Source organism: Carcharodon carcharias, chromosome 36 (assembly GCF_017639515.1).
Source record: "Carcharodon carcharias isolate sCarCar2 chromosome 36, sCarCar2.pri, whole genome shotgun sequence".
Lineage (NCBI taxonomy): Eukaryota > Metazoa > Chordata > Chondrichthyes > Lamniformes > Lamnidae > Carcharodon > Carcharodon carcharias.
Window position 1 is genome coordinate 5,401,681 of NC_054502.1, and position 27,329 is coordinate 5,429,009.

Below are 27,329 nucleotides of genomic sequence, written 5' to 3' on the forward strand. Positions count from 1 at the left end.
GAAAGAGGCGCAGAGAGAGGGAACGAGAGGTGCAGGGAAAGGCACGCAGAGAGAGAGAGGGAAAGAGGCATAGAGCGGGAACAAGAGCTGCAGGGAAAGAGGCGCAGAGAGAGAGGGAGAGGGAAAGAGGCAGAGAGAGGGAATGAGAGGTACAGGGAAAGAGGCACAGAGAGAGAGGGAAAGAGGTGCAGAATGAGAGAGGGAAGGAGGTGCAGAATGAAAGAGGGAAAGAGGTGCAGAATGAGAGAGGGAAAGAGACACAGAGAGGGAAAGAGAGGTGCAGAATGAGAGAGAGAAAGAGGCACAGAGAGGGAAAGAGGCGCAGTGAGGTGCTGTGAAATGCTGAGAGAGGAGAGGTGGAGAGAGGGGTACAGAGAGAGAGAGAGACAAAGGGGTTAAGGCCGAGAGCTCAATGACTGGGAAACGGACATGATGCACCAATAATACAAAAAGGGGAAGTGAACATAAGGTTAGAACTAAAACAGAATTACCTGGAAAAACTCAGCAGGTCTGGCAGCATCGGCGGAGAAGAAAAGAGTTGACGTTTCGAGTCCTCATGACCTTTCGAGTCATGAGGACTCGAAACGTCAACTCTTTTCTTCTCAGCCGATGCTGCCAGACCTGCTGAGTTTTTCCAGGTAATTCTGTTTTTGTTTTGGATTTCCAGCATCCGCAGTTTTTTTGTTTTTATAAGGTTAGAACTGTTCCTGAACCAAGTCCTGATCACCTGTCAGCCTCTGTGCTCACTGATCCACACTGGCTGCTGGTCCAGCAACGTCTCAGATTTAAAATTCTCATCCTTGTGTTCAAATCCCTCTTCTCCCTCCTCTGTCCCTCCCTCTCTCTCCCCTTCTCTCCTCTCTCTCCTCTCCCCCTCACCTCTCTCTCTCTCTGCTGTCTTCTCCCTCTTTCTTCTTTTTCTCTGATCTCTCCTCAATCTCTCTGTTGTCTTCTCTCTCTCTCTCTCCGTCTCTCACTCCCTCCGCTCTCTCTTTCCTCTATCTGAGCTCTCCACTCCACTCTATCTCCTTTCACTCTCCACTCACCTCTCTCTCTCCTCTCCCTTCGCGCTCTCTATCTCTCTCTCTCCCCGCTCTCTCTGCTCTCTCTCTTCACTCTCCCACTCTCTGTCTCTCTCTCTCCTCTCTCCCCACTCTCTCCCTTCACACACACATTCTCTCTCTCCCTGCTCTCGTTCCTCTCTCTCTCTTTCTCTCCTTTCTCTGGCTCCCCACATGCTCTCTCTCTGCTCTTGGTCTGCATTCTCCTCTCTCCCATTCTCCCCCACACCCCTCTCTCTCTCCCCTCTCTCCCCCCCTCTCTCTCTCTCCTCTCTTTCACTATCCTGTCTCCTACACACTCTCTCTCCTCTTTCCCCACTCTCTCTCCCTTCACACACACATTCTCTATCTCCCTGCTCTCGTTCCTCTCTCTCTCTTTCTCTCCTTTCTCCTACACGCTCTCTCTCTGCTCTCACTCCTCTTCCTCCTCTCTCCCGGTCTCCCCTCACCCCTCTCTCTCTCCTCTTTCACTATCCTGTCTCCTACACTCTCTCTCCCCACTCTCTCTCTCCCCCATTCTCTCTTCCTTCGCACACTCTCTCTCCCTCCCTGCTCTTGTTCCTCTCTCTCTCTTTCTCTCCTTTCTCTCTCTCCCCACATGCTCTCTTTCTGCTCTCGCTCCTCTTTCTCCTCTCTCCCATTCTCCCCCCTCTCTCTCTCCTCTCTCTCACTTTCTCTCCTCCGCCCCCTCCTCCACTCTCTCTCCTTTATGATTCTGCTTTAAATCTTTCATCAAGCATTTAGTCACCTGTCCGAATATCTCCTCCTGTGGCTCTGGGTGAAATTTGACTCGAAGCTCTTTTGAATGCACCTTGAGATGTTTCACTATGTTAGAGGTGCTATATAAATGCAACTTTTTAGTACCGGCAGAATATTCCCCTCCCCTTGAAAGTGGAAGTGCTCAGTGATTTCTCCTTCTATCCCACAAGACACAGTGTACTCACAGGCTAGCTCAGCATCATTATTAAAGGAGCTCCAGGTTTGACTAATGGTGACATGATCGAAGTAAATGAAACAGCGGAATTTTTTCCAATTTTCAAATAAATCATCCTTCTTGGTGGAAAGTGTCAGAAAGAGCAACATCAAGGAAAGACGATGTGCAGTCAGTTTGTGGTGAGGAAGGTTAAAGGGATGTTACAGCGGGAGTGGTGAATAAAATAGGACTTTATTCTTACACTTATACAGGGTTAGTTGATCTTAGAGTGGGAAAGAAGAAGGGACAGGGGGAAATCAGCCAGGGTTTCTGGTCCTGATCACTGTCCAATGTCCCCTGGGTTAGAGAGAGAGAGGGGAAATCAGCCAGGGTTCCTGCTCCTGATCACTGTCCAGTGACCCTGGGTTAGAGACAGAGGGGAAATCAGCCAGGGTTCCTGCTCCTGATCACTGTCCAGTGACCCTGGGTTAGAGAGAGGGGGGAAATCAGCCAGGGTTCCTGCTCCTGATCACTGTCCAGTGACCCCTGGGTTAGAGAGAGAGAGGGGAAATCAGCCAGGGTTCCTGCTCCTGATCACTGTCCAGTGACCCCTGGGTTAGAGAGAGAGGGGAAATCAGCCAGGGTTCCTGCTCCTGATCACTGTCCAGTGACCCCTGGGTTAGAGAGAGAGGGGAAATCAGCCAGGGTTCCTGCTCCTGATCACTGTCCAGTGACCCCTGGGTTAGAGAGAGAGGGGAAATCAGCCAGGGTTCCTGCTCCTGATCACTGTCCAGTGACCCTGGGTTAGAGAGAGAGGGGAAATCAGCCAGGGTTCCTGCTCCTGATCACTGTCCACTGACCCCTGGGTTAGAGAGAGAGAGGAAATCAGCCAGGGATCTGAATCAGTATCCAGTGAGCCCCTGCTGGGAACCAGGTGTCTGGATTTTCGCCAAAGGTGTCATCTGGCTTTTTAAAAATCCTTTCATGGGATGTGGGAGTTGCTGACAGGACCAGCATCTGTTGCCCCTGAACTGAGTGGCCTTGCTCAGGCATTTCAGAGGGGCAGTTAAGAGTCAACAACATGGCTGTGGGTCTGGAGTCACGTGTAGGCCAGACTGGGTAAGGAGGGCAGATTTCCCTCCCTAAAGGGACATTAATGAACCAGATGGGTTTTTATAATAATCGAGAATCATCGCCCTGGTCAATATTCCTGAGACTAGCTTTTGATTTCAGATTTATTAAATTGAATTTAAATTCCACCTGCTACCGCGGTGGGATTTGAACCTGTCCCCCCAGAGCATTAGCCAAGGCCCCTCTGGATTGCTAGTCCAGTGACGTTACCACTAGACCACCATCTCACCCAGTTGCCATGGTAACCACTTTGGTTGTCAGTAGTCACTGTCACATCACATGAATGTTGGAAGACCATTCCAAAACACAGCTGCAGGAAGCCAGTGCCCACAGCAATGTATTGCAGTGTCGGTCAGACTGCACCCCAGTGAGTGTCAGTGCCCAAGAGCACTGTATGCAGTGACTGTCAGTGCCCAGGGATACTTACGCACTGAGAGTCAATACCTGTAGCCCTGTGCCCCAGTGAGGGTCAGTGCCCACAGCCCTGTATTGCAGTGAGCGTCAATGCCCACAGCCCTGTACTGCAGTGAGAGTCAGTGCCCACAGCCCTGTATTGCAGTGAGAGTCAGTGCCACCAGCCCTGTATTGCAGTGAGAGTCAGTGCCCACAGCCCTGTATTGCAGTGAGAGTCAGTGCCCACAGCCGTGTATTCCAGTGAGAGTCGGTGCCCACAGCCGTGTATTGCAGAGTCGGTGCCCACAGCCCTGTATTCTAGTGAGAGTCAGGGCCCACAGCCCTGTATTCCAGTGAGAGTAAGTGCCTACAGCCCTGTATTGCAGTGAGAGTCAGTGCCCACAGCCCTGTATTCCAGTGAGAGTCAGTGCCCACAGCCCTGTATTCCAGTGAGAGCATGCCCACAGCCCTGTATTCCAGTGAGAGTCAGTGCCCACTGCCCTGTATTCCAGAGAGAGTCAGTGCCCACGGCCCTGTATTCCAGTGGGAGTCAGTGCCCACAGCCCTGTATTGCAGTGAGAGGCAGTGCCCACAGCCCTGTATTGCAATGAGAGTCAGTGCCCACAGCCCTGTATTGCAGTGAGAGCCAGTACCCACAGCCCTGTATTGCAGTGAGAGCCAGTGCGCACAGCCGTGTATTGCATTGAGTCAGTGCCCACAGCCCTGTATTGCAGTGAGAGTCAGTGCCCACAGCCCTGTATTGCAGTGAGAGTCAGTGCCCATTGCCCTGTATTCCAGTGAGAGTCAGTGCCCATTGCCCTGTATTCCAGTGAGAGTCAGTGCCCAGGGCCCCTGTATTCCAGTGAGTCAGTGCCCACAGCCCTGTATTCCAGTGAGAGTCAGTGCCCACAGCCCTGTATTGCAGTGAGAGTCAGTGCCCACAGCCTTGTATTGCATTGAGAGTCTGTGCCCACAGCCCTGTATTGCAGAGAGAGTCCGTGCCCACAGCCCTGTATTGCAGTGAGAGTCAGTGCCCACAGCCCTGTATTGCAGTGAGAGTCAGTGCCCACAGCCCTGTATTGCAGTGAGAGTCAGTGCCCACAGCCCTGTATTGCAGTGAGAGTCAGTGCCCACAGCCCTGTATTGCAGTGAGAGTCAGTGCCCACAGCCCTGTATTGCAGTGAGATTCAGTGCCCACAGCCCTGTGTTGCAGTGAGAGTCAGTGCCCACAGCCCTGTATTGCAGTGAGAGTCAGTGCCCACAGCCCTGTATTGCAGTGAGAGTCAGTGCCCACAGCCCTGTATTGCAGTGAGAGTCAGTGCCCACAGCCCTGTATTGCAGTGAGAGTCAGTGACCACAGCCCTGTATTGCAGTGAGAGTCAGTGCCCACAGCCCTGTATTGCAGTGAGAGTCAGTGCCCACAGCCCTGTATTGCAGTGAGTCAGTGCCCACAGCCCTATATTGCAGTGAGAGTCAGTGCCCACAGCCGTGTATTCCAGTGAGAGTCAGTGCCCACAGCCGTGTATTCCAGTGAGAGTCGGTGCCCACAGCCGTGTATTGCAGAGTCGGTGCCCACAGCCCTGTATTCTAGTGAGAGTCAGTGCTCACAGCCCTGTATTGCAGGGAGAGTAAGTGCCCACAGCCCTGTATTGCAGTGAGAGTCAGTGCCCACAGCCCTGTATTCCAGTGAGAGTCAGTGCCCACAGCCCTGTATTCCAGTGAGAGCGTGCCCACAGCCCTGTATTCCAGTGAGAGTCAGTGCCCACTGCCCTGTATTCCAGAGAGAGTCAATGCCCACGGCCCTGTATTCCAGTGGGAGTCAGTGCCCACAGCGCTGTATTGCAGTGAGAGGCAGTGCCCACAGCCCTGTATTGCAATGAGAGTCAGTGCCCACAGCCCTGTATTGCAGTGAGAGCCAGTGCCCACAGCCCTGTATTGCAGTGAGAGCCAGTACGCACAGCCCTGTATTGCATTGAGTCAGTGCCCACAGCCCTGTATTGCAGTGAGAGTCAATGCCCACAGCCCTGTATTGCAGTGAGAGTCAGTGCCCATTGCCCTGTATTCCAGTGAGAGTCAGTGCCCACGGCCCTTGTATTCCAGTGAGTCAGTGCCCACAGCCCTGTATTCCAGTGAGAGTCAGTGCCCATAGCCCTGTATTCCAGTGAGAGTCAGTGCCCACAGCCCTGTGCCCCAGTGAGTCAGTGCCCAGAGCCCCGTGCCCCAGTGAGAGTCAGTGCCCACAGCCCTGTATTGCAGTGAGAGTCAGTGCCCACAGCCTTGTATTGCATTGAGAGTCAGTGCCCACAGCCCTGTATTTCAGTGAGAGTCAGTGCCCACAGCCTTGTATTGCAGTGAGAGTCAGTGCCCACAGCCCTATTTTCCAGTGAGAGTCAGTGCCCACAGCCCTGTATTGCAGTGAGAGCCAGTGCCCACAGCCCTGTATTGCAGTGAGTCAGTACCCACAGCCCTGTATTGCAGTGCGAGGCAGTGCCCACAGCCCTGTGTTCCAGTGAGAGTCAGTGCCTATACCCCTATATTCCAGAGAGAGGCAGTGCCTATACCCTTTTATTGCAGTGAGAGTTAGTGCCCACAGCCCTGTGTTGCAGTGAGAGTCAGTGCCCACAGCCCTGTATTGCAGTGAGAGTCAGTGCCCACAGCCCTGTATTGCAGTGAGAGTCACTGCCCACAGCCCTGTATTGCAGTGAGAGTCAGTGCCCACAGCCCTGTATTGCAGTGAGAGTCAGTGCCCACAGCCCTGTATTGCAGTGAGAGTCAGTGCCCACCGCCCTGTATTGCAGTGAGAGTCAGTGCCCACCGCCCTGTATTGCAGTGAGAGTCAGTGCCCACAGCCCTGTATTGCAGTGAGAGTCAGTGCCCACAGCCCTGTATTGCAGTGAGAGTCAGTGCCCACAGCCCTGTATTGCAGTGAGAGTCAGTGCCCACAGCCCTGTATTGCAGTGAGTCAGTGCCCACGACCCTGTATTCCAGTGAGAGTCAGTGCCCACGGCCCTGAATTCGAGTCAGAGTCAATGCCCACAGCCCTGTATTCTAGTGAGAGTCTGTGCCCACAGCCCAGTGTTCCAGTGAGAGTCAGTGCCTCTACCCTATATTCCAGAGAGAGGCAGTGCCTATACCCTTTTATTGCAGTGAGAGTTAGTGCCCACAGCCCTGTGTTGCAGTGAGAGTCAGTGCCCACAGCCCTGTATTGAAGTGAGAGTCAGTGTCCACAGCATTGTATTGCAGTGAGAGTCAGTGCCCACAGCCCTGTATTGCAGTGAGAGTCAGTGCTCACAGCCCTGTATTGCAGTGAGAGTCAGTGCCCACAGCCCTGTATTGCAGTGAGAGTCAGTGCCCACAGCCCTGTATTGCAGTGAGAGTCAGTGCCCACAGCCCTGTATTGCAGTTAGAGCCAGTGCCTACAGCCCTGTATTGCAGTGAGAGTCAGTGCCCACAGCCCTGTATTGCAGTGAGTCAGTGCCCACAGCCCTGTATTGCAGTGAGAGGCAGTGCCAAAGCCCTGTGTTCCAGTGAGAGTCAGTGCCTATACCCCTATATTCCAGAGAGAGGCAGTGCCTATACCCTTTTATTGCAGTGAGAGTCAGTGCCTACAGCCCTGTGTTGCAGTGAGCCTCAGTGCCTACAGCCCTGTATTGCAGTGAGAGTCAGTGCCCACAGCCCTGTGTTCCAGTGAGAGTCAGTGCCCACAGCCCCGTGTTCCAGTGAGAGTCAGTGCCCACAGCCCCGTGTTCCAGTGAGAGCCAGTGCCCACAGCCCTGTGTTCCAGTGAGAGTCAGTGCCCACAGCCCCGTGTTCATGTGAGAGTCAGTGCCCACAGCCCTGTGTTCCAGTGAGAGTCGGTGCCCACAGCCCTGTGCCCCAGTGAGAGTCAGTGCCCACAGCCCTGTGCCCCAGTGAGTCAGTGCCGACAGCCCCGTACCCCAGTGAGAGTCAGTGCCCACAGCCCTGTATTGCAGTGAGAGTCAGTGCCTATAGCCTTGTATTGCAGTGAGAGTCAGTGCCCACAGCCCTGTATTGCAGTGAGTGTCAGTGCCCACAGCCTTGTATTGCAGTGAGAGTCAGTGCCCACAGCCCTGTATTGCAGTGACAGATAGTGCCCACGGCCCTGTATTGCAGTGAGAGCCAGTGCCCAGAGCCCTGTATTGCAGTGAGAGCCTGTGCCCACAGCCCTGTATTGCAGTGAGAACCAGTGCCCACAGCCCTGTATTGCAGTGCGAGGCAGTGCCCACAGCCCTGTGTTCCAGTGAGAGTCAGTGCCTATACCCCTATATTCCAGAGAGAGGCAGTGCCTATACCCTTTTATTGCAGTGAGAGTTAGTGCCAACAGCCCTGTGTTGCAGTGAGAGTCAGTGCCCACAGCCCTGTGTTGCAGTGAGAGTCAGTGCCCACAGCCCTGTATTGCAGTGAGAGTCAGTGCCCACAGCCCTGTATTGCAGTGAGAGTCAGTGCCCACAGCCCTGCATTGCAGTGAGAGTCAGTGCCCAAAGCCCTGTATTGCAGTGAGTCAGTGCCTACAGCCCTGTATTGCAGTGAGTCAGTGCCCACAGCTCTGTATTACAGTGAGACTCACTGCCCACAGCCCTGTATTGCAGTGAGAGTCAGTGCCCACAGCCCTGTATTGCAGTGAGAGTCAGTGCCCACAGCCCTGTATTGCAGTGAGAGTCAGTGCTCACAGCCCTCTATTGCAGTGAGAGTCAGTGCCCACAGCCCTGTATTGCAGTGAGAGGCAGTGCCTACAGCCCCGTGCCCCAGTGAGAGTGAGTGCCCACAGCCCTGTATTGCAGTGAGAGTCAGTACCCACAGCCCTGTATTCCAGTGAGAGTCAGTGCCCACGACCCTGTATTCCAGTGAGAGTCAGTGCCCACGGCCCTGTATTCCAGTCAGAGTCAATGCCCACAGCCCTGTATTCTAGTGAGAGTCTGTGCCCACAGCCCTGTATTCCAGTGAGAGTCAGGGCCCACAGCCCTGTATTGCAGTGAGAGTCAGTGCCCACAGCCCTGTATTGCAGTGAGAGTCAGTGCCCACAGCCCTGTATTGCAGTTAGAGCCAGTGCCTACAGCCCTGTATTGCAGTGAGAGCCAGTGCCCACAGCCCTGTATTGCAGTGAGTCAGTGGCCACAGCCCTGTATTGCAGTGAGAGGCAGTGCCAAAGCCCTGTGTTCCAGTGAGAGTCAGTGCCTATACCCCTATATTCCAGAGAGAGGCAGTGCCTATACCCTTTTATTGCAGTGAGAGTCAGTGCCTACAGCCCTGTGTTGCAGTGAGCCTCAGTGCCTACAGCCCTGTATTGCAGTGAGAGTCAGTGCCCACAGCCCTGTGTTCCAGTGAGAGTCAGTGCCCACAGCCCTGTGTTCCAGTGAGAGTCAGTGCCCACAGCCCTGTGTTCCAGTGAGAGTCAGTGCCCACAGCCCCGTGTTCCAGTGAGAGTCAGTGCCCACAGCCCCGTGTTCCAGTGAGAGTCAGTGCCCACAGCCCCGTGTTCATGTGAGAGTCAGTGCCCACAGCCCCATGTTCCAGTGAGAGTCAGTGCCCACAGCCCCGTCTTCCAGTGAGAGTCAGTGCCCACAGCCCTGTGTTCCAGTGAGAGTCAGTGCCCACAGCCCTGTATTGCAGTGAGAGTCAGTGCCCATAGCCCTGTATTGCAGTGAGAGCCAGTGCCCACAGCCCTGTATTGCAGTGAGAGCCAGTGCACACAGCCCTCTATTGCAGTGAGTCAATGCCCGCAGCCTTGTATTGCAGTGAGAGGCAGTGCCCACAGCCCTGTGTTCCAGTGAGGGGCAGTGTCTATACCCCTATATTCCAGAGAGACGCAGTGCCTATACCCTTTTATTGCAGTGAGAGTCAGTGCCCACATCCCTGTGTTTCAGTGAGAGACATTGCCCACAGCCTTGGATTGCAGTGAGAGTCAGTGCCCACAGCCCTGTATTGCAGTGAGAATCAGTGCCCACAGCCCTGTATTGCAGTGAGTCAGTGCCCACAGCCCTGTATTGCAGTGAGAGTCAGTGCCCACAGCCCTGTATTCCAGTGAGAGTCAGTGCCCGCAGCCCTGTATTCCAGTGAGAGTCAGTGTTTACGGCCCTGTATTCCAGTGAGAGTCAGTGCCCACAGCCCTGTATTGCAGTGAGAGTCAGTGCCCACAGCCCTGTATTGCAGTGAGAGTCAGTGCCCACAGCCCTGTATTGCAGTGAGAGCCAGTGCCCACAGCCCTGTATTGCAGTGAGAGTCAGTGCTCCCACCCCTGTGTTCCAGTGAGAGGCAGTGCCTATACCCCTATATTCCAGAGAGGGGCAGTGCCTATACCCCTTTATTGCAGTGAGAGTCAGTGCCCACAGCCCTGTGTTGCAGTGAGAGTCAGTGCCCACAGCCCTGTGTTGCAGTGAGAGTCAGTGCCCACAGCCCTGTATTGCAGTGAGAGTCAGTGCCCACAGCCCTGTATTGCAGTGAGAGTCAGTGCCCACAGCCCTGTATTGCAGTGAGAGTCGGTGCCCACAGCCCTGTATTGCTATGAGTCAGTGCTCTCAGCCCTGCATTGCAGTGAGAGTCAATGCCCACAGCCCTGTGTTGCAGTGAGAGTCAGTGCCTGCGGCCCTGTGCCCCAGTGAGAGTCAGTGCCCACAGCTCTGTGCCCCAGTGAGAGTCAGTGCCCACAGTCCTGTGCCCCAGTGAGAGTCAGTGCCCACAGCCCTGTATTGCTGTGAGGGTCAGTGCCCACAGCCCTGTATTGCAGTGAGAGTCAGTGCCCACAGCCCTGTATTGCAGTGAGAGTCAGTGCCCACAGCCCTGTATTGCAGTGAGAATCAGTGCCCACAGCCCTGTATGCAGTGCGAGTCAGTGCCCACAGCCCTGTATTCCAGTGAGAGTCAGTGCCCACAGCTCTGTGCCCCAGTGAGAGTCAGTGCCCACCGCCCTGTGTTGCAGTGAGAGTCAGTGCCCACAGCCCTGTATTGCAGTGAGGGTCAGTGCCCACAGCCCTGTATTGCAGTGAGAGTCAGTGCCCACAGCCCTGTATGCAGTGCGAGTCAGTACCCACAGCCCTGTATTGCAGTGAGAGTCAGTACCCACAGCCCTGTATTGCAGTGAGGGTCAGTGCCCACAGCCGTGTATTGCAGTGAGAGTCAGTGCCCACAGCCCTGTATTGCAGTGAGAGTCAGTGCCCACAGCCCTGTATGCAGTGCGAGTCAGTGCCCACAGCCCTGTATTCCAGTGAGAGTCAGTGCCCACAACCCTGTATTCCAGTGAGAGTCGGTGCCCACAGCCCTGTATTCCAGTCAGAGTCAGTGCCCAAGCCCTGTATTCCAGTCAGAGTCGGTGCCCACAGCCCTGTATTGCAGTGAGAGTCGGTGCCCACAGCCCTGTATTGCAGTGAGAGTCGGTGCCCACAGCCCTTTATTGCAGTGAGAGTCACTGCCCACAGCCCTGTATTGCAGTGAGAGTCAGTACCCACAGCCCTGTATTGCAGTGAGGGTCAGTGCCCACAGCCCTGTATTGCAGTGAGAGTCAGTGCCCACAGCCCTGTATTGCATTGAGTCAGTGCCCACAGCCCTGTATTGCAGTGAGAGTCAATGCCCACAGCCCTGTATTGCAGTGAGAGTCAGTGCCCATTGCCCTGTATTCCAGTGAGAGTCAGTGCCCACGGCCCTTGTATTCCAGTGAGTCAGTGCCCACAGCCCTGTATTCCAGTGAGAGTCAGTGCCCATAGCCCTGTATTCCAGTGAGAGTCAGTGCCCACAGCCCTGTGCCCCAGTGAGTCAGTGCCCAGAGCCCCGTGCCCCAGTGAGAGTCAGTGCCCACAGCCCTGTATTGCAGTGAGAGTCAGTGCCCACAGCCTTGTATTGCATTGAGAGTCAGTGCCCACAGCCCTGTATTTCAGTGAGAGTCAGTGCCCACAGCCTTGTATTGCAGTGAGAGTCAGTGCCCACAGCCCTATTTTCCAGTGAGAGTCAGTGCCCACAGCCCTGTATTGCAGTGAGAGCCAGTGCCCACAGCCCTGTATTGCAGTGAGTCAGTACCCACAGCCCTGTATTGCAGTGCGAGGCAGTGCCCACAGCCCTGTGTTCCAGTGAGAGTCAGTGCCTATACCCCTATATTCCAGAGAGAGGCAGTGCCTATACCCTTTTATTGCAGTGAGAGTTAGTGCCCACAGCCCTGTGTTGCAGTGAGAGTCAGTGCCCACAGCCCTGTATTGCAGTGAGAGTCAGTGCCCACAGCCCTGTATTGCAGTGAGAGTCACTGCCCACAGCCCTGTATTGCAGTGAGAGTCAGTGCCCACAGCCCTGTATTGCAGTGAGAGTCAGTGCCCACAGCCCTGTATTGCAGTGAGAGTCAGTGCCCACCGCCCTGTATTGCAGTGAGAGTCAGTGCCCACAGCCCTGTATTGCAGTGAGAGTCAGTGCCCACAGCCCTGTATTGCAGTGAGAGTCAGTGCCCACAGCCCTGTATTGCAGTGAGAGTCAGTGCCCACAGCCCTGTATTGCAGTGAGTCAGTGCCCACGACCCTGTATTCCAGTGAGAGTCAGTGCCCACGGCCCTGAATTCGAGTCAGAGTCAATGCCCACAGCCCTGTATTCTAGTGAGAGTCTGTGCCCACAGCCCAGTGTTCCAGTGAGAGTCAGTGCCTCTACCCTATATTCCAGAGAGAGGCAGTGCCTATACCCTTTTATTGCAGTGAGAGTTAGTGCCCACAGCCCTGTGTTGCAGTGAGAGTCAGTGCCCACAGCCCTGTATTGAAGTGAGAGTCAGTGTCCACAGCATTGTATTGCAGTGAGAGTCAGTGCCCACAGCCCTGTATTGCAGTGAGAGTCAGTGCTCACAGCCCTGTATTGCAGTGAGAGTCAGTGCCCACAGCCCTGTATTGCAGTGAGAGTCAGTGCCCACAGCCCTGTATTGCAGTGAGAGTCAGTGCCCACAGCCCTGTATTGCAGTTAGAGCCAGTGCCTACAGCCCTGTATTGCAGTGAGAGTCAGTGCCCACAGCCCTGTATTGCAGTGAGTCAGTGCCCACAGCCCTGTATTGCAGTGAGAGGCAGTGCCAAAGCCCTGTGTTCCAGTGAGAGTCAGTGCCTATACCCCTATATTCCAGAGAGAGGCAGTGCCTATACCCTTTTATTGCAGTGAGAGTCAGTGCCTACAGCCCTGTGTTGCAGTGAGCCTCAGTGCCTACAGCCCTGTATTGCAGTGAGAGTCAGTGCCCACAGCCCTGTGTTCCAGTGAGAGTCAGTGCCCACAGCCCCGTGTTCCAGTGAGAGTCAGTGCCCACAGCCCCGTGTTCCAGTGAGAGCCAGTGCCCACAGCCCTGTGTTCCAGTGAGAGTCAGTGCCCACAGCCCCGTGTTCATGTGAGAGTCAGTGCCCACAGCCCTGTGTTCCAGTGAGAGTCGGTGCCCACAGCCCTGTGCCCCAGTGAGAGTCAGTGCCCACAGCCCTGTGCCCCAGTGAGTCAGTGCCGACAGCCCCGTACCCCAGTGAGAGTCAGTGCCCACAGCCCTGTATTGCAGTGAGAGTCAGTGCCCATAGCCTTGTATTGCAGTGAGAGTCAGTGCCCACAGCCCTGTATTGCAGTGAGTGTCAGTGCCCACAGCCTTGTATTGCAGTGAGAGTCAGTGCCCACAGCCCTGTATTGCAGTGACAGACAGTGCCCACGGCCCTGTATTGCAGTGAGAGCCAGTGCCCAGAGCCCTGTATTGCAGTGAGAGCCTGTGCCCACAGCCCTGTATTGCAGTGAGAACCAGTGCCCACAGCCCTGTATTGCAGTGCGAGGCAGTGCCCACAGCCCTGTGTTCCAGTGAGAGTCAGTGCCTATACCCCTATATTCCAGAGAGAGGCAGTGCCTATACCCTTTTATTGCAGTGAGAGTTAGTGCCAACAGCCCTGTGTTGCAGTGAGAGTCAGTGCCCACAGCCCTGTGTTGCAGTGAGAGTCAGTGCCCACAGCCCTGTATTGCAGTGAGAGTCAGTGCCCACAGCCCTGTATTGCAGTGAGAGTCAGTGCCCACAGCCCTGCATTGCAGTGAGAGTCAGTGCCCAAAGCCCTGTATTGCAGTGAGTCAGTGCCTACAGCCCTGTATTGCAGTGAGTCAGTGCCCACAGCTCTGTATTACAGTGAGACTCACTGCCCACAGCCCTGTATTGCAGTGAGAGTCAGTGCCCACAGCCCTGTATTGCAGTGAGAGTCAGTGCCCACAGCCCTGTATTGCAGTGAGAGTCAGTGCTCACAGCCCTCTATTGCAGTGAGAGTCAGTGCCCACAGCCCTGTATTGCAGTGAGAGGCAGTGCCTACAGCCCCGTGCCCCAGTGAGAGTGAGTGCCCACAGCCCTGTATTGCAGTGAGAGTCAGTACCCACAGCCCTGTATTCCAGTGAGAGTCAGTGCCCACGACCCTGTATTCCAGTGAGAGTCAGTGCCCACGGCCCTGTATTCCAGTCAGAGTCAATGCCCACAGCCCTGTATTCTAGTGAGAGTCTGTGCCCACAGCCCTGTATTCCAGTGAGAGTCAGGGCCCACAGCCCTGTATTGCAGTGAGAGTCAGTGCCCACAGCCCTGTATTGCAGTGAGAGTCAGTGCCCACAGCCCTGTATTGCAGTTAGAGCCAGTGCCTACAGCCCTGTATTGCAGTGAGAGCCAGTGCCCACAGCCCTGTATTGCAGTGAGTCAGTGGCCACAGCCCTGTATTGCAGTGAGAGGCAGTGCCAAAGCCCTGTGTTCCAGTGAGAGTCAGTGCCTATACCCCTATATTCCAGAGAGAGGCAGTGCCTATACCCTTTTATTGCAGTGAGAGTCAGTGCCTACAGCCCTGTGTTGCAGTGAGCCTCAGTGCCTACAGCCCTGTATTGCAGTGAGAGTCAGTGCCCACAGCCCTGTGTTCCAGTGAGAGTCAGTGCCCACAGCCCTGTGTTCCAGTGAGAGTCAGTGCCCACAGCCCTGTGTTCCAGTGAGAGTCAGTGCCCACAGCCCCGTGTTCCAGTGAGAGTCAGTGCCCACAGCCCCGTGTTCCAGTGAGAGTCAGTGCCCACAGCCCCGTGTTCATGTGAGAGTCAGTGCCCACAGCCCCATGTTCCAGTGAGAGTCAGTGCCCACAGCCCCGTCTTCCAGTGAGAGTCAGTGCCCACAGCCCTGTGTTCCAGTGAGAGTCAGTGCCCACAGCCCTGTATTGCAGTGAGAGTCAGTGCCCATAGCCCTGTATTGCAGTGAGAGCCAGTGCCCACAGCCCTGTATTGCAGTGAGAGCCAGTGCACACAGCCCTCTATTGCAGTGAGTCAATGCCCGCAGCCTTGTATTGCAGTGAGAGGCAGTGCCCACAGCCCTGTGTTCCAGTGAGGGGCAGTGTCTATACCCCTATATTCCAGAGAGACGCAGTGCCTATACCCTTTTATTGCAGTGAGAGTCAGTGCCCACATCCCTGTGTTTCAGTGAGAGACATTGCCCACAGCCTTGGATTGCAGTGAGAGTCAGTGCCCACAGCCCTGTATTGCAGTGAGAATCAGTGCCCACAGCCCTGTATTGCAGTGAGTCAGTGCCCACAGCCCTGTATTGCAGTGAGAGTCAGTGCCCACAGCCCTGTATTCCAGTGAGAGTCAGTGCCCGCAGCCCTGTATTCCAGTGAGAGTCAGTGTTTACGGCCCTGTATTCCAGTGAGAGTCAGTGCCCACAGCCCTGTATTGCAGTGAGAGTCAGTGCCCACAGCCCTGTATTGCAGTGAGAGTCAGTGCCCACAGCCCTGTATTGCAGTGAGAGCCAGTGCCCACAGCCCTGTATTGCAGTGAGAGTCAGTGCTCCCACCCCTGTGTTCCAGTGAGAGGCAGTGCCTATACCCCTATATTCCAGAGAGGGGCAGTGCCTATACCCCTTTATTGCAGTGAGAGTCAGTGCCCACAGCCCTGTGTTGCAGTGAGAGTCAGTGCCCACAGCCCTGTGTTGCAGTGAGAGTCAGTGCCCACAGCCCTGTATTGCAGTGAGAGTCAGTGCCCACAGCCCTGTATTGCAGTGAGAGTCAGTGCCCACAGCCCTGTATTGCAGTGAGAGTCGGTGCCCACAGCCCTGTATTGCTATGAGTCAGTGCTCTCAGCCCTGCATTGCAGTGAGAGTCAATGCCCACAGCCCTGTGTTGCAGTGAGAGTCAGTGCCTGCGGCCCTGTGCCCCAGTGAGAGTCAGTGCCCACAGCTCTGTGCCCCAGTGAGAGTCAGTGCCCACAGTCCTGTGCCCCAGTGAGAGTCAGTGCCCACAGCCCTGTATTGCTGTGAGGGTCAGTGCCCACAGCCCTGTATTGCAGTGAGAGTCAGTGCCCACAGCCCTGTATTGCAGTGAGAGTCAGTGCCCACAGCCCTGTATTGCAGTGAGAATCAGTGCCCACAGCCCTGTATGCAGTGCGAGTCAGTGCCCACAGCCCTGTATTCCAGTGAGAGTCAGTGCCCACAGCTCTGTGCCCCAGTGAGAGTCAGTGCCCACCGCCCTGTGTTGCAGTGAGAGTCAGTGCCCACAGCCCTGTATTGCAGTGAGGGTCAGTGCCCACAGCCCTGTATTGCAGTGAGAGTCAGTGCCCACAGCCCTGTATGCAGTGCGAGTCAGTACCCACAGCCCTGTATTGCAGTGAGAGTCAGTACCCACAGCCCTGTATTGCAGTGAGGGTCAGTGCCCACAGCCGTGTATTGCAGTGAGAGTCAGTGCCCACAGCCCTGTATTGCAGTGAGAGTCAGTGCCCACAGCCCTGTATGCAGTGCGAGTCAGTGCCCACAGCCCTGTATTCCAGTGAGAGTCAGTGCCCACAACCCTGTATTCCAGTGAGAGTCGGTGCCCACAGCCCTGTATTCCAGTCAGAGTCAGTGCCCAAGCCCTGTATTCCAGTCAGAGTCGGTGCCCACAGCCCTGTATTGCAGTGAGAGTCGGTGCCCACAGCCCTGTATTGCAGTGAGAGTCGGTGCCCACAGCCCTTTATTGCAGTGAGAGTCACTGCCCACAGCCCTGTATTGCAGTGAGAGTCAGTACCCACAGCCCTGTATTGCAGTGAGGGTCAGTGCCCACAGCCCTGTATTGCAGTGAGAGTCAGTGCCCACAGCCCTGTATTGCATTGAGTCAGTGCCCACAGCCCTGTATTGCAGTGAGAGTCAATGCCCACAGCCCTGTATTGCAGTGAGAGTCAGTGCCCATTGCCCTGTATTCCAGTGAGAGTCAGTGCCCACGGCCCTTGTATTCCAGTGAGTCAGTGCCCACAGCCCTGTATTCCAGTGAGAGTCAGTGCCCATAGCCCTGTATTCCAGTGAGAGTCAGTGCCCACAGCCCTGTGCCCCAGTGAGTCAGTGCCCAGAGCCCCGTGCCCCAGTGAGAGTCAGTGCCCACAGCCCTGTATTGCAGTGAGAGTCAGTGCCCACAGCCTTGTATTGCATTGAGAGTCAGTGCCCACAGCCCTGTATTTCAGTGAGAGTCAGTGCCCACAGCCTTGTATTGCAGTGAGAGTCAGTGCCCACAGCCCTATTTTCCAGTGAGAGTCAGTGCCCACAGCCCTGTATTGCAGTGAGAGCCAGTGCCCACAGCCCTGTATTGCAGTGAGTCAGTACCCACAGCCCTGTATTGCAGTGCGAGGCAGTGCCCACAGCCCTGTGTTCCAGTGAGAGTCAGTGCCTATACCCCTATATTCCAGAGAGAGGCAGTGCCTATACCCTTTTATTGCAGTGAGAGTTAGTGCCCACAGCCCTGTGTTGCAGTGAGAGTCAGTGCCCACAGCCCTGTATTGCAGTGAGAGTCAGTGCCCACAGCCCTGTATTGCAGTGAGAGTCACTGCCCACAGCCCTGTATTGCAGTGAGAGTCAGTGCCCACAGCCCTGTATTGCAGTGAGAGTCAGTGCCCACAGCCCTGTATTGCAGTGAGAGTCAGTGCCCACCGCCCTGTATTGCAGTGAGAGTCAGTGCCCACAGCCCTGTATTGCAGTGAGAGTCAGTGCCCACAGCCCTGTATTGCAGTGAGAGTCAGTGCCCACAGCCCTGTATTGCAGTGAGAGTCAGTGCCCACAGCCCTGTATTGCAGTGAGTCAGTGCCCACGACCCTGTATTCCAGTGAGAGTCAGTGCCCACGGCCCTGAATTCGAGTCAGAGTCAATGCCCACAGCCCTGTATTCTAGTGAGAGTCTGTGCCCACAGCCCAGTGTTCCAGTGAGAGTCAGTGCCTCTACCCTATATTCCAGAGAGAGGCAGTGCCTATACCCTTTTATTGCAGTGAGAGTTAGTGCCCACAGCCCTGTGTTGCAGTGAGAGTCAGTGCCCACAGCCCTGTATTGAAGTGAGAGTCAGTGTCCACAGCATTGTATTGCAGTGAGAGTCAGTGCCCACAGCCCTGTATTGCAGTGAGAGTCAGTGCTCACAGCCCTGTATTGCAGTGAGAGTCAGTGCCCACAGCCCTGTATTGCAGTGAGAGTCAGTGCCCACAGCCCTGTATTGCAGTGAGAGTCAGTGCCCACAGCCCTGTATTGCAGTTAGAGCCAGTGCCTACAGCCCTGTATTGCAGTGAGAGTCAGTGCCCACAGCCCTGTATTGCAGTGAGTCAGTGCCCACAGCCCTGTATTGCAGTGAGAGGCAGTGCCAAAGCCCTGTGTTCCAGTGAGAGTCAGTGCCTATACCCCTATATTCCAGAGAGAGGCAGTGCCTATACCCTTTTATTGCAGTGAGAGTCAGTGCCTACAGCCCTGTGTTGCAGTGAGCCTCAGTGCCTACAGCCCTGTATTGCAGTGAGAGTCAGTGCCCACAGCCCTGTGTTCCAGTGAGAGTCAGTGCCCACAGCCCCGTGTTCCAGTGAGAGTCAGTGCCCACAGCCCCGTGTTCCAGTGAGAGCCAGTGCCCACAGCCCTGTGTTCCAGTGAGAGTCAGTGCCCACAGCCCCGTGTTCATGTGAGAGTCGGTGCCCACAGCCCTGTGCCCCAGTGAGAGTCAGTGCCCACAGCCCTGTGCCCCAGTGAGTCAGTGCCGACAGCCCCGTACCCCAGTGAGAGTCAGTGCCCACAGCCCTGTATTGCAGTGAGAGTCAGTGCCCATAGCCTTGTATTGCAGTGAGAGTCAGTGCCCACAGCCCTGTATTGCAGTGAGTGTCAGTGCCCACAGCCTTGTATTGCAGTGAGAGTCAGTGCCCACAGCCCTGTATTGCAGTGACAGACAGTGCCCACGGCCCTGTATTGCAGTGAGAGCCAGTGCCCAGAGCCCTGTATTGCAGTGAGAGCCTGTGCCCACAGCCCTGTATTGCAGTGAGAACCAGTGCCCACAGCCCTGTATTGCAGTGCGAGGCAGTGCCCACAGCCCTGTGTTCCAGTGAGAGTCAGTGCCTATACCCCTATATTCCAGAGAGAGGCAGTGCCTATACCCTTTTATTGCAGTGAGAGTTAGTGCCAACAGCCCTGTGTTGCAGTGAGAGTCAGTGCCCACAGCCCTGTGTTGCAGTGAGAGTCAGTGCCCACAGCCCTGTATTGCAGTGAGAGTCAGTGCCCACAGCCCTGTATTGCAGTGAGAGTCAGTGCCCACAGCCCTGCATTGCAGTGAGAGTCAGTGCCCAAAGCCCTGTATTGCAGTGAGTCAGTGCCTACAGCCCTGTATTGCAGTGAGTCAGTGCCCACAGCTCTGTATTACAGTGAGACTCACTGCCCACAGCCCTGTATTGCAGTGAGAGTCAGTGCCCACAGCCCTGTATTGCAGTGAGAGTCAGTGCCCACAGCCCTGTATTGCAGTGAGAGTCAGTGCTCACAGCCCTCTATTGCAGTGAGAGTCAGTGCCCACAGCCCTGTATTGCAGTGAGAGGCAGTGCCTACAGCCCCGTGCCCCAGTGAGAGTGAGTGCCCACAGCCCTGTATTGCAGTGAGAGTCAGTACCCACAGCCCTGTATTCCAGTGAGAGTCAGTGCCCACGACCCTGTATTCCAGTGAGAGTCAGTGCCCACGGCCCTGTATTCCAGTCAGAGTCAATGCCCACAGCCCTGTATTCTAGTGAGAGTCTGTGCCCACAGCCCTGTATTCCAGTGAGAGTCAGGGCCCACAGCCCTGTATTGCAGTGAGAGTCAGTGCCCACAGCCCTGTATTGCAGTGAGAGTCAGTGCCCACAGCCCTGTATTGCAGTTAGAGCCAGTGCCTACAGCCCTGTATTCCAGTGAGAGCCAGTGCCCACAGCCCTGTATTGCAGTGAGTCAGTGGCCACAGCCCTGTATTGCAGTGAGAGGCAGTGCCAAAGCCCTGTGTTCCAGTGAGAGTCAGTGCCTATACCCCTATATTCCAGAGAGAGGCAGTGCCTATACCCTTTTATTGCAGTGAGAGTCAGTGCCTACAGCCCTGTGTTGCAGTGAGCCTCAGTGCCTACAGCCCTGTATTGCAGTGAGAGTCAGTGCCCACAGCCCTGTGTTCCAGTGAGAGTCAGTGCCCACAGCCCTGTGTTCCAGTGAGAGTCAGTGCCCACAGCCCTGTGTTCCAGTGAGAGTCAGTGCCCACCGCCCCGTGTTCCAGTGAGAGTCAGTGCCCACAGCCCCGTGTTCCAGTGAGAGTCAGTGCCCACAGCCCCGTGTTCATGTGAGAGTCAGTGCCCACAGCCCCATGTTCCAGTGAGAGTCAGTGCCCACAGCCCCGTCTTCCAGTGAGAGTCAGTGCCCACAGCCCTGTGTTCCAGTGAGAGTCAGTGCCCACAGCCCTGTATTGCAGTGAGAGTCAGTGCCCATAGCCCTGTATTGCAGTGAGAGCCAGTGCCCACAGCCCTGTATTGCAGTGAGAGCCAGTGCACACAGCCCTCTATTGCAGTGAGTCAATGCCCGCAGCCTTGTATTGCAGTGAGAGGCAGTGCCCACAGCCCTGTGTTCCAGTGAGGGGCAGTGTCTATACCCCTATATTCCAGAGAGACGCAGTGCCTATACCCTTTTATTGCAGTGAGAGTCAGTGCCCACATCCCTGTGTTTCAGTGAGAGACATTGCCCACAGCCTTGGATTGCAGTGAGAGTCAGTGCCCACAGCCCTGTATTGCAGTGAGAATCAGTGCCCACAGCCCTGTATTGCAGTGAGTCAGTGCCCACAGCCCTGTATTGCAGTGAGAGTCAGTGCCCACAGCCCTGTATTCCAGTGAGAGTCAGTGCCCGCAGCCCTGTATTCCAGTGAGAGTCAGTGTTTACGGCCCTGTATTCCAGTGAGAGTCAGTGCCCACAGCCCTGTATTGCAGTGAGAGTCAGTGCCCACAGCCCTGTATTGCAGTGAGAGTCAGTGCCCACAGCCCTGTATTGCAGTGAGAGCCAGTGCCCACAGCCCTGTATTGCAGTGAGAGTCAGTGCTCCCACCCCTGTGTTCCAGTGAGAGGCAGTGCCTATACCCCTATATTCCAGAGAGGGGCAGTGCCTATACCCCTTTATTGCAGTGAGAGTCAGTGCCCACAGCCCTGTGTTGCAGTGAGAGTCAGTGCCCACAGCCCTGTGTTGCAGTGAGAGTCAGTGCCCACAGCCCTGTATTGCAGTGAGAGTCAGTGCCCACAGCCCTGTATTGCAGTGAGAGTCAGTGCCCATAGCCCTGTATTGCAGTGAGAGCCAGTGCCCACAGCCCTGTATTGCAGTGAGAGCCAGTGCACACAGCCCTCTATTGCAGTGAGTCAATGCCCGCAGCCTTGTATTGCAGTGAGAGGCAGTGCCCACAGCCCTGTGTTCCAGTGAGGGGCAGTGTCTATACCCCTATATTCCAGAGAGACGCAGTGCCTATACCCTTTTATTGCAGTGAGAGTCAGTGCCCACATCCCTGTGTTTCAGTGAGAGACATTGCCCACAGCCCTGTATTGCAGTGAGAGTCAGTGCCCACAGCCCTGTATTGCAGTGAGAATCAGTGCCCACAGCCCTGTATTGCAGTGAGTCAGTGCCCACAGCCCTGTATTGCAGTGAGAGTCAGTGCCCACAGCCCTGTATTCCAGTGAGAGTCAGTGCCCGCAGCCCTGTATTCCAGTGAGAGTCAGTGTTTACGGCCCTGTATTCCAGTGAGAGTCAGTGCCCACAGCCCTGTATTGCAGTGAGAGTCAGTGCCCACAGCCCTGTATTGCAGTGAGAGTCAGTGCCCACAGCCCTGTATTGCAGTGAGAGCCAGTGCCCACAGCCCTGTATTGCAGTGAGAGTCAGTGCTCCCACCCCTGTGTTCCAGTGAGAGGCAGTGCCTATACCCCTATATTCCAGAGAGGGGCAGTGCCTATACCCCTTTATTGCAGTGAGAGTCAGTGCCCACAGCCCTGTGTTGCAGTGAGAGTCAGTGCCCACAGCCCTGTGTTGCAGTGAGAGTCAGTGCCCACAGCCCTGTATTGCAGTGAGAGTCAGTGCCCACAGCCCTGTATTGCAGTGAGAGTCAGTGCCCACAGCCCTGTATTGCAGTGAGAGTCGGTGCCCACAGCCCTGTATTGCTATGAGTCAGTGCTCTCAGCCCTGCATTGCAGTGAGAGTCAATGCCCACAGCCCTGTGTTGCAGTGAGAGTCAGTGCCTGCGGCCCTGTGCCCCAGTGAGAGTCAGTGCCCACAGCTCTGTGCCCCAGTGAGAGTCAGTGCCCACAGTCCTGTGCCCCAGTGAGAGTCAGTGCCCACAGCCCTGTATTGCTGTGAGGGTCAGTGCCCACAGCCCTGTATTGCAGTGAGAGTCAGTGCCCACAGCCCTGTATTGCAGTGAGAGTCAGTGCCCACAGCCCTGTATTGCAGTGAGAATCAGTGCCCACAGCCCTGTATGCAGTGCGAGTCAGTGCCCACAGCCCTGTATTCCAGTGAGAGTCAGTGCCCACAGCTCTGTGCCCCAGTGAGAGTCAGTGCCCACCGCCCTGTGTTGCAGTGAGAGTCAGTGCCCACAGCCCTGTATTGCAGTGAGGGTCAGTGCCCACAGCCCTGTATTGCAGTGAGAGTCAGTGCCCACAGCCCTGTATGCAGTGCGAGTCAGTACCCACAGCCCTGTATTGCAGTGAGAGTCAGTACCCACAGCCCTGTATTGCAGTGAGGGTCAGTGCCCACAGCCGTGTATTGCAGTGAGAGTCAGTGCCCACAGCCCTGTATTGCAGTGAGAGTCAGTGCCCACAGCCCTGTATGCAGTGCGAGTCAGTGCCCACAGCCCTGTATTCCAGTGAGAGTCAGTGCCCACAACCCTGTATTCCAGTGAGAGTCGGTGCCCACAGCCCTGTATTCCAGTCAGAGTCAGTGCCCAAGCCCTGTATTCCAGTCAGAGTCGGTGCCCACAGCCCTGTATTGCAGTGAGAGTCGGTGCCCACAGCCCTGTATTGCAGTGAGAGTCGGTGCCCACAGCCCTTTATTGCAGTGAGAGTCAGTGCCCACAGCCCTGTATTGCAGTGAGAGTCAGTACCCACAGCCCTGTATTGCAGTGAGGGTCAGTGCCCACAGCCCTGTATTGCAGTGAGAGTCAGTGCCCACAGCTCTGTATTGCAGTGAGAGCCAGTGCCCACAGCCCTGTATTGCAATGAGAGCCAGTGCCCACAGCCCTGTATTGTAGTGAGAGCCAGTGCCCTCAGCCCTGTATTGCAGTGAGAGCCAGTGCCCACAGCCCTGTGTTCCAGTGTGAGCCAGTGCCCACAGCCCTGTATTCCAGTGAGAGTCAGTGCCCACAGCCCTGTATTCCAGTGATAGTGCCAATCTATCACTGGGGTGCTATATGTACCCTAGTGAGAGTCGATATTTCCAGGGTAGACAGAACATTGCTGGTTCTCATTTATTCTTGTTCATTCTTTTCATTATTTGTAGATGTCTCATTTTGTCCAGATTTGTGACTAATTCATGTTATTCTTTTTTCTCCATTACCCTGTCTTTACCTCCCTCTACCCCCATACCCTCTGCATGATTTTGTTTGATTTTTCCCATCTGTCTCTTGTGCTTTGTAAACTTTCTGTCTCCCTCCTCTCTCTCTCTCAATCTTTGTCTCCTCCCTGCCACCCCACCTTCTGCTCCTCACTGTCCATACTTTTCTCTTTCTCTCTCCTCAACTGTCTCTCCTCCACCTCTCCATCACCCTCTTTCTGTCCCTCTCCTATCTCTTTCCCCCCCATCACTTTTCCTCTCCAATCCCTTTCTCTCCTCCCTCCCTCTATTCCTCTCCTGCACTCTCCCTCTCCAATACCCGCCTCTCTCGTTCTCCCTCCCATCTCATCCCTCCCTCTCTCTCTCTCTGCCTCCCCTCTCCCTGTCTATCCATCTCCCTTTCACCCTCTCCCTACCTTGCTATCTTTCACTCTCCCTCTCTTACACATGCCCCTCAAGCGTTCGCATCTCTCTTCCCCAGAATCCAGAGACCCAATACCCTGCAGCTCCAGCCCTTCCACCTTTGCCTTCCAGCTGACAGGAACCCGCTGTCTCCTGGCATTTTCCGCCAGTCTGCTACTGACCGTCACTGGCTGCACAGCTCTGTGGCCAGTGTCAACCCTGTCTTCCCCCAGACCCTGACTGCCCTATGCCCTCTGAACTCAACACCCCTGGGTCAACCTTTGTACCAGGAACTGCAGCCGCGCTGCCGTGACTTGCCACCTCCTGAAAAGTCTGAAGTCAGCACTGCCTTCCAGCCGGACAATGGCCCCTACCCCGCAGTTCTGCGCCCCTCCCCCGTTGGGGCTTACTCTCCGCCTCAGCGTGGAAGCCTTCCCCAGCTGGACACACCGGACCACTCCTGCCTCTGGTCTCCTTTCTTCCCAAGGAGCCGGACCTTCCCAGCTGACCCACCCCGCATTCCCTCACACTTCCCCCGCCAAGGCAGTGCCACCCGTTCCCGTGGAGCTTGGTTCCCTCTTGGGCTGCACTTTGGGATCATTTCCCCAAAGCCTCATCCTCCGTCCTGTATGGAAAGCTGCTTCCGAAGGAACATGCGTTGGAATTGTCATGGAACAGAGGCAAAGGGTGCAGGGTATTCCATTTGGAACATTGGCAGTAAGTCACTTTCATCTCTCAGTCACTTTTGCCCTCTCGGTCACTTTCGCCCTCTCAGTCACACTCTCTCGATCACTTTCTCTCTCATGGTTACATTCATTCTCTTGATCACTTCCAGTCTCTTGGTCACTTTCAGTTTCTCGTTCACTCTCTCTTGGTCACTTTCGCTCTCTCGGTCACTTTCTCGGTCATTCTCTCTTGGTCACTTTCATTTCTCAGTCACTCTTGGTCACTTTCAGTCTCTCGATCACTTTCTCTCGGTCACTTTCAGTCTCTCGGTCACTTTCAGTCTCTCGGTCACTGTCACTCTCCGTCACTTTCACTCTCTCGGTCACTGTCACTCTCCTTCACTTTCAGTCTCTCGGTCACTTTCAGTCTCTCGGACACTTTCACTCTCCCAGTCACTTTCACTCTCTCGGTCACTCTCTCAGTTATTTTCACTCTCTCGGTTACACTCTCTCAGTCACTTTCACTGTCTCTCAGTCACTTTCACACTCTCGGTCACTCTCTCGGTCACTCTCTCTCAATCACTTTCACTCTCTCAGTCACTTTCACTCTGAGTCACTTTCACTCTCTCGGGCACTTTCACTCTCTCGGGCACTTTCACTCTTTCGGTCACTCTCTCAGTTATTTTCACTCTCGGTCACTCTCTCTCAGTCACTTTCACTGTCTCTCAGTCACTTTCACTCTCTTGGTCACTCTTTCTCAGTCACATTCACTCCCTTGGTCACTTTCACTCTCTCGATCACTTTCACTCTCTCGGTCACTCTCTTGGTCACTTTCACTCTCTCGATCACTCTCAGTCACTTTCACTCTCTCGGTCACTCTCAGTCACTTTCACTCTCTCGGTCAATTTCACTCTCTCGGTCACTCTCAGTCACTTTCACGCTCTCTCAGTCACTTTCACTCTCTCGGTCACTCTCTCAGTCACTTTCACTCTCTCGGTCACTCTCTCTCAGTCTCTTTCACTCTCTCGGTCACTCTCTCTCAGTCACTTTCACTCTCTCGGTCACTTTCACTCTCTCGGTCACTCTCTTTCAGTCACTTTCACTCTCTCGGTCAATCTCTCTCAGTCACTTCCACTCTCAGTCACTTTCACACTCTCGGTCACTCTCTCAGTCACTTTCACTCTCTCGGTCACTTTCACTCTCTCGGCCACTCTATCGCAGTCACTTTCACGCTCTCGGTCACTCTCTCCCCGTCACTTTCACTCTCTCCATCACTTTCACTCTCTCCGTCATTTTCACTCTCTCCGTCACTTTCACTCTCTCCGTCACTTTCACTCTCTCCGTCACTCTCTCTCAATCACATTCGCTCTTGTAGTCACTCTCTCTGAGTCACTTTCACTCTATTGGTCACTCTCTGAGTCACTTTCACTCCCTCGGTCACTCTGAGTCACTTTCACCCTCTCGGTCACTTTCACCCTCTCGGTCGCTTTCACTCTCTCGGTCACTTTCACTCTCTCGGTCGCTTTCACTCTCTCGGTCATTCTCACTCTCTCGGTCACTCACTCTCGGTCACTCTCACTCGGTCACTTTCACTCTCGGTCACTTTCACTCTCCCAGTCTCTCTCTCTCAGTTACTTTCACTCTCTTGGTCACTTTCACTCTCGGTCACTCTCTCGGTCACTCTCTCTGTCACTTTCACTCTCTCGGTCACTCTTTCTCAGTCACTTTCACTCTCGGTCACTCTCTGAGTCACTTTCACTCCCTCGGTCACTTTCACACTCTCGGTCACTCTGAGTCACTTTCACTCTCTCCGTCACTCTCTCTCAATCACATTCACTCTCGCAGTCACTCTCTCTGAGTCACTTTCACTCCCTCGGTCACTTTCACACTCTCGGTCACTCTGAGTCACTTTCACTCTCTCGGTCGCTTTCACTCTCTCGGTTGCTTTCACTCTGTCGCTTTCACTCTCTCGGTCACTCTCTCTGAGTCACTTTCACTCTCTCGGTCACTTTCACTCTCTCGGTCACTCTCACTCTCTCGGTCACTCACTCTCGCTCACTCTCACTCGGTCACTTTCACTCTCGGTCACTTTCACTCTCTCAGTCTCTCTCAGTTACTTTCACTATCTTGGTCACTTTCACTCTCGATCACTCTCTCAGTCACTTTCACTCTCTCGGTCACTCTGTCACTTTCACTCTCTCGGTCACTTTCTCAGTCACTTTCACTCTCTCGGTCACCCACAGCCACTTTCACTCTCTCAATCACTTTCACTCTCTCGGACTCTTCTCGGTCACTTTCACTCTCTCGGTCACTCTGTCAGTCACTTTCACACTCTTGGTTACTCTCTCTCAGTCACTTTCACTCTCTCGGTCACTTTTACTCTCTTGGTCACTTTCACTCTCTTGGTTGCTTTCACTCTCGGTCGCTTTCACTCTGTCGCTTTCACTCTCTCGGTCACTCTCACTCTCTCGGTCACTCACTCTCGGTCACTCTCACTCGGTCACTTTCACTCTCGGTCACTTTCACTCTCTCAGTCTCTCTCTCAGTTACTTTCACTCTCTTGGTCACTTTCATCTCGGTCACTCTCTCTGTCACTTTCACTCTCTTGGTCACTTTCTCAGTCACTTTCACTCTCTCGGTCACTCTCTCTCAGTCACTTTCACTCTCTTGGACTCTTCTCGGTCACTTTCACTCTCTCGGTCACTCTGTCAGTCACTTTCACACTCTTGATTACTCTCTCTCAGTCACTTTCACTCTCTCGGTCACTCTCGGTCACTTTTACTCTCTCGGTCACTTTTACTCTCTCGGTCATTTTCACTCTCTCGGTCACTTTCACTCTCTCGGTCACTTTCACACTCTCTCAATCACTTTCACTCTCTCGGTCACTCCCTTTCAGTCACTTTCACTCTCTCGGTCACTCCCTTTCAATCACTTTCACTCTCTCAGTCACTTTCACTCTCTCTGTCACTCTCTTTCAGTCACTTTCACT

General features: G+C 54.7%; 1 protein-coding gene across 1 annotated transcript in view; it reads left to right on the forward strand.

The window, feature by feature from the left end:
• Positions 1–27,329, forward strand: part of LOC121272890 — a 153,209-nt gene that overhangs the window by 91,096 nt on the left and 34,784 nt on the right. Inside the window, exon 2 of the mRNA XM_041179725.1 lies at positions 23,733–24,392. Coding sequence (XP_041035659.1) covers positions 23,733–24,392 — 660 coding nt within the window. The remainder of the gene's footprint in view (positions 1–23,732; positions 24,393–27,329) is intronic.